General features: G+C 43.4%; 1 protein-coding gene across 1 annotated transcript; it reads right to left on the minus strand.

Moving 5' to 3' along the window:
- Nucleotides 1–2467: 2467 nt before the first annotated feature.
- Nucleotides 2468–3041, minus strand: LOC119332600. Its single transcript, XM_037605769.1, has one exon. The coding sequence runs from the start codon at nt 2942–2944 to the stop codon at nt 2573–2575; it is 372 nt and encodes a 123-aa protein (XP_037461666.1). The 5' UTR covers nt 2945–3041; the 3' UTR covers nt 2468–2572.
- Between the last annotated feature and the right edge of the window lie 3495 nt (nt 3042–6536).

Below are 6536 nucleotides of genomic sequence, written 5' to 3' on the forward strand. Positions count from 1 at the left end.
GGGGGGTGGGGGTGACTGTTGCAGTTGCGTGTCTAGTACTGGACATGCAAGTTCCCCCACCCCCTCTCCTGCCGCCCTTTAACAAAAACATAAGACCAGTTGCAGTTGGGAGGGAGACACACAGTTGCATTCGGGGGCGACACTTACAGTTGCATGGCTAGTATTCGACATGCAACTCCACCCCACCCACCTCTCCCGCCACTCTTACAAGACAAAGGTTAATTGTAGTAGCGGTGTGTGGACATGTACTTGCATTAGGTGGCGACACTTGCATTTGCAAAGCCTAGTGTCAGACATGCAACGACCACCTCTCCCGGCACCCACTTACAAAACAAAAAATGTCAGTTGCATTGGGTGTGTAGGCATATGGTTGCAGTCGAGGGCGACAATTGCAGTTGCAAGCCTAGTATTGGATATATATGCAACTCCCCGTCCATGTTGCTCCCTTACAAAACCAAAAAAGGCCAGTAGCAGTCGAGTGTGTAGGCATGCAGTTGCAGACAAGGGCAACACTTGTAGTTGCAAGCCTATCATCAGACACACAACTTCCCCATCTCGTGCCGCTCACTTACCAAAAAAGTTCAGTTGCAGCCGGGTGTGTAGGCATGCAATTGCAAAGAAAAAAAATTAGTTGCAGCCGGGTGTATAGGCATGCAATTGCAGTGGAAGACGACACTTGCGGTTGCAATACTACTATCGTACATGCAATTGTAGTTGCAAGCGTATTGTGGGACATGCAATTCATCCCCTCTCCATCAAAAACACAAGGCCAGTTGCAGTTGATAGGGTACATGCAGTTCCAGTCGAGGCCGAGACTTGGAGTTGCAAGCCTAGTATCGGACATGCAACTTCCCACTCTCTCGCCACCCACTAACAAATCAAAAAAATGTCGGTTGCCATGGAGTTTGTGGGCATGCAATTGCAGTCGGGTGTGCAGGCATGCAGTTCCAACCGAGGGTGATACTTGTAATTGCAAGACTACTTTTGGATATGCAGGCCCCCCCCCTCTCTGACAAAAAACACAAGGCCAGTTGCAGTCGGAAGGGGGACATGCAGTTGCATTCGAAGGCGACGGTTGAAGTTGCAAGCCTGGTATCGCACATGCAACTCCCCCTGCCTCTCCCACCGCACTTAGAAAATAAAATGTTAGTTGCAGTAGGGTGTGTGGGCGTGCAATTGCAATAGGGGACGACACTTGCAGTTGGATGCTTAGGGACAGACATGCAATTGCCCTTCTCTCGACAAAAGACTAATAAATTACATTCAATGACGACACTTACAATTGCGCCTAATAGTGAGCATACAAGAAAAGGATTTTAAATGCACTAAGAAGACAAAATATAAATAAATAAATAAGAAACATGGATTTTTTATAAAGTAAATAAATGAATAAAATAAAATAAAAATGAAACAAGAAAAATGGTGAAAATACAAATGCAAAAAAAAAATCAATGTCACGAGAACGCCGATATTTTTTTGTTAAAATTCACTTATGAAAAGATAAATAAGAGGCAAGAAAATAAAATAAAAAACACATAAATAAATCTAGAAAAGGCCAAACTATCATACATCCCTGCCCACGCATAAAATAAAGAAGAACGAAGGAGCAGGCCAGACACACCCTAAAACAGCCCATCACCAAAAAAAATTGGAAGCAAACTTATTGGATATGAGAGAAAAAATAAAACAAACAAAAAAAATTACCAATTCTTGGTCACTTTGAAGACACGGAGTTGCATTCTGGGGCAACACTTACAATAGAGGTCCCATTGCTACCGAATCGACTAAGACTTGGATAATTCTTTGTCGACTAAGAATAACAAATTCACATAAAATAGATTTTTTTGGATTAGATATTTCCATCTATACTTCTTTTAGACTGGCATACTAACACAAAGCCAAAGCTAAAAAACCTAGAAAAGGAGACATGGATGCTTGTTCTATACAAAAATGCGTGCGTGTACACACATCTGAAAAAAGGAAATTCTGGTTCTAAAAAATGGATGCTGCACTAGAAAAACTACATAAAAAACTATACATTTAGGGATATTTTCTATCAACAACAACCACCCATACGCACACGGTTCCTAGGAAAAAGAAAAAGGAGAAAAACTCACAAAAGATGCTACTGCAGTGTATGAATTCTTTTCTTTTTCACTCTTAGACTTTGTAAACTTTGCAGGCAAAAAAAAAGACACTGTTCAAGGCCCGCCACCCTCCTGCCTAGCCCACCCAAAAATGACAAGAAAAACAAGACACGAAAGCAGCCCACTAGTCCATCCATCTACACGGGTCAATTTACAATTAAAAGCAGTTTGCACGCATCTAAAAGCAGTAATAGATCTAATGATCTACGAGTCGACTGAGACTCAGTCGACTGATTTTTAGCAGTACCGCATACATGTATCTGTTGATTTGCATTTTTTTTGTTGTTGAGAAATCTGTTGCCTTGCATTGAGAATGGATGGAACATTAAAAATGAACTGATTGATTCTTACATGTATAATAACTACATGATGCTACTGCTACTCCTCGGTACGTACGTTTCCCCGGCCGTATAAATAAACTGCTTTTACGGATGTAGTGATTCAGTCTCGCTCAGAGGGACAGAGGCTACTAGTGCGACGGCTCGGGAGGCCGGCACCGGCGAGGGCGGCAGGCGCGAGCTGAAGTTCCGGTGCCGGAAGGCGGCGTCCTCCGCGTCGGCGTCGCCGTCGTCGCTGCTGCCGTCGTCAAAGTTGAGCGCGTAGCTGAGCGGGTCATACCTGAACTCCCCCGCGCCCGCCACGCGCCTCCTCCACCTGCTCCTGCCGCCGCCGGTGTGCGGCCTCTCCCCGCTGCTGCCCGGTGACGACGGCGAGCCGAAGCAGCCACACACGGTGGTGCGCAGCTTGTGGCGCAGCGAGGGCGGCGAGTACAGTGACGAGGACTCCACGGCGTCCATGGAGGCTGCCTGCGTTGACAGTGTGCTCTGAGCTGGTAGGAGGTGGAGTTGTGGGGAGAAGAGTTGTCCTGTGTGAGTGAGGAACTGGAGGTGGGGATTGGCAATGGCTGGATGGATGGAGAAGGAAGGAAGGCGGGGACTAAATAGGGGGAAGGTAGAAGGACGGATAAGGACAGTGACAGGGCGACGGCGAGAGACGCGCACGCCGACGGGGACGCGGGGAAGCAAAGGAAATGATCGAGACGACGATCCACGTCTGTCTGCTTTCCATTCCCGCGACGACGACGGCGACTCGGCTCGGTCAAAACGTGCGCGTCGCGAGAGCAGAAAAATATCCTTGCTACCTCCGTGCAACTGAAAGCGCCGTTGGGTTGGTTTCCCTTCCCTGCTCCTGCTCTCAACGCAGCCTGCCCTGCACCTGCAGACGCGACAACACGCACCAGACGTTCCTCCATTTTCCAGCTAGCCTGTGCTCATCTGATCAGTCCACCACTGATAGTGCAATGCCCATTTAATCAATCACTCCATGCTCTTGCAAAGCCTGAGCAATTTTTCAAAAAGCTAAGCTCAGCGATGCCTTGTTTTTCAGAGGCTCGCGAGTGCTAGTAGAGTAGTAGTGGTATGCCCAGTTGCCCATGATCTATCTATCTATCTGCCGGCTGGGATAAGGATCGATCCCTTTCCATCAACAAAGCCTACTACTGCTTGACAGATAATCTACTAGTACATACAAAGACAATAAAAATCAACGAGCGGTCCACGGCAAAACCACAAGCGAGAGGAATGGTATCAATCAATCAATCCATCCATCGACCTCACATGCTAAATCTTTCTTTAATTCCTACTTGCTGCATATCTAATCGCGCAGATTAGTTAACTTAGGCTTTTTCCGTTCCTCACCAACGGCTCCATGCACTGATGTATAATAATCCTCCTGCATACCTACCACTGGCAAAGACACAACACGGATAAGGCCCGCTAATCAGGTAGGCCCTTGCGGAGCCCTGTCACACGAGTGTCAACAATCCTCTCACTGTCATAACCAAAACAAACTTCTCAAAACTGTAGCATCTTACAAACACCGTATCACAAACTGTTTAAATTCCAGCGTCACGTTCTTAATTTCAGCCGGGAACAGCCACACCCACACGATCCGTGTTACACCAACTGAATCCTGGATCCATACAACTACAACATGAGAGGAAGAACAACAACATAGTCTACATGCACATGAGGCAGCTAACTGTAGATTAAAATCGCCTGCTTGTAGGCAAGGCGGCCACATCCGCACATGCCAAAGTCCATGCAGCCAAGGTCGCAACCCCTTCGAGTTCTGACCACGAGGGTGTCCATCTGACAATGACTCTGATCCATCGACTCTGTGCAACACAAGGCAGGAGTTAGTCAGGCGATGCAAAAGAACTTCCAGCTCAGATTATACACATTCAGTAGTTTAAAAAACAAGTTAAGCTGGGACAGATTACAGTGGGGGCTATACTGTATATACAGCATTTGTGCCCCATTGGTAATATTGATCACAACTGAATTTGAAATTTTGTAACAGTGAACACTCAACTTTTATGTGTTTAGCGCCATAACTTGCGCAATGCACGTTGGATCAATAGCCAGGTAGAGGCATGTATAAGCTTACCATAACAGTTCTCCTAAATAACAACACTTTTCAATCGGTGCACAATCAAAAATTTGTACGTTGGATTTGGTGGCACGCATCTCAGAGCAAGCTTTCTTGCATCTTCTGTTTTTGTTTGCGGGGTTTCTGTGCGGTGGGTTGTCAGGTTTCCCCCCAAAAAAACTGACCCGGTTTTCGGGGGTTTCATGAGAGTTTTCAGTTAATTTCTGACAACCATTCTGATACAATCTCTGGCATCCATTCTTTTTGGGAACCTTGCCTTTTACATCGTTGATTTATGGTCTATCCTTCATACCAGAACCTCCAAGATAGCTGGTGCATATATGCTCAAGTTCAGCATGTGAAATAGCACTCTGAAATCTGTATATGACATGTCTGTCTCCCGGTAAAGATGAACTTGATGGATGATTTTGAGGCTTCTCCGCATGTTTTGAGGGGATTCGAGACTGACATTTAGACAGTAGTAAACTATATAAATGGAAGAACGTGCACTCGTTTTCCCCTTATTGAGATGGAAATCGTTCTGGACTATTTATCAGGCTGGTATATTTTTGTGTAACATTGGACCGATCTGTAGGTCATTCTTCTTGAAGTAACATCATCAACTTTACTAGTGAACTTTTGATTGATGTTGTGCAGAGCAGTAGCATCAGCAGACAAAAAGACCACTGTCAATTTTCAAAAGCTAAATCCAAAGAAGTATAGAACTCCACCAATAGTAATTTCTGTATCCACTTTCATCTTTTTGGTCAATACTGTACGAGAATTACTACATTTTGTAAACAATAATTATGCTACATATGGGCATGTAGTTAGGAACTGGCATTCTAATACTTCAAAATCTTGGTATACTGCTCTATGCAAGTAAAATCTTCAGAGCTGCAGTGAGCTGTTGCGGCGAGTTATTTTTCGTTTCAAGTGTTCTTTATTGTTTAGGCATATTAAGTTCTACACTTCTACGCATGTCGTTCTCATTCACATTATTTATTTCACTGTCTTCTCTTTGTATGTATTCATCATTCTTTTCTATGTCTGTTTGTTGACCAAGTCTATATCATCCTTCTGTATATACATATTTTTCATGTCAGTTTAGAAGTGATATTAACTTCTCTCCTTTTTCGGTCCCTCAGTGTTGTTCGGTCACTAATCTCTGTCCTCAGTCTCTAGTCTCTCTTCCTTTAGTTTTCGCTCTCTCTTCAATGTTTACTCTGTATCTTCAGTCACCTTTTTTATGTCTTCTAATTTTTAATTATCTTGTCATCAGTTTCTCATTTGATGTCTTCAGTCTACTTTCTTCTTCAGTACGTCTTTTCCCTATGTCATTCTCAGTAATTTTTGGTCCTAGCTATGCTTGTTATCATTAAGAGATAAGGGCTGCGTGTTCAGTTGTAATTCTTCGGTTTAGTTCATCCTTTATTGTTTTTCTCATCATTCAGTCTTTTTTTTAACTTTTCTTCATTATCTATTCTTCTATCTCTCTTTCTTGACTGAAAAAATAAATGACCAGAATAAGACTTTATTCAGTGTTGGGTATTTTCCTATTACCGAGTCTAGGTACCTTTTTCCATTTCTTGTCTTTCATTATTATATTTTGGCCCTCAATCTTCAATCTCTTTTTCTTCTCCAGTACTTCTTTTTCCTATGCCATTCCCAGTATTTCTTTAATCTTAGCTATTCTGGTTATCACTCAGAGATAAGGGGTGTGTGTTCAATCTTTCATTCAGTCAGTTCGATATTAGGCTCTAATAAGTTTGTTCATTCTTCAGTTTGTGAGCTACATTTTTTTTTTCAGTTTGAGTAAAACTAACCAATTACAACCTTACTTCAGGGAATGTTTAGTCATAGTCAGTTCTCTGCCATGTTCAGGTTTTCATTCCTTTCTACTTCAGTTTTCCTATGACCTAACTAACTATCAGGTTATGGTTTATTCGGTACGTTGTT

Source organism: Triticum dicoccoides, chromosome 7A, assembly GCF_002162155.2.
Source record: "Triticum dicoccoides isolate Atlit2015 ecotype Zavitan chromosome 7A, WEW_v2.0, whole genome shotgun sequence".
NCBI lineage: Eukaryota > Viridiplantae > Streptophyta > Magnoliopsida > Poales > Poaceae > Triticum > Triticum dicoccoides.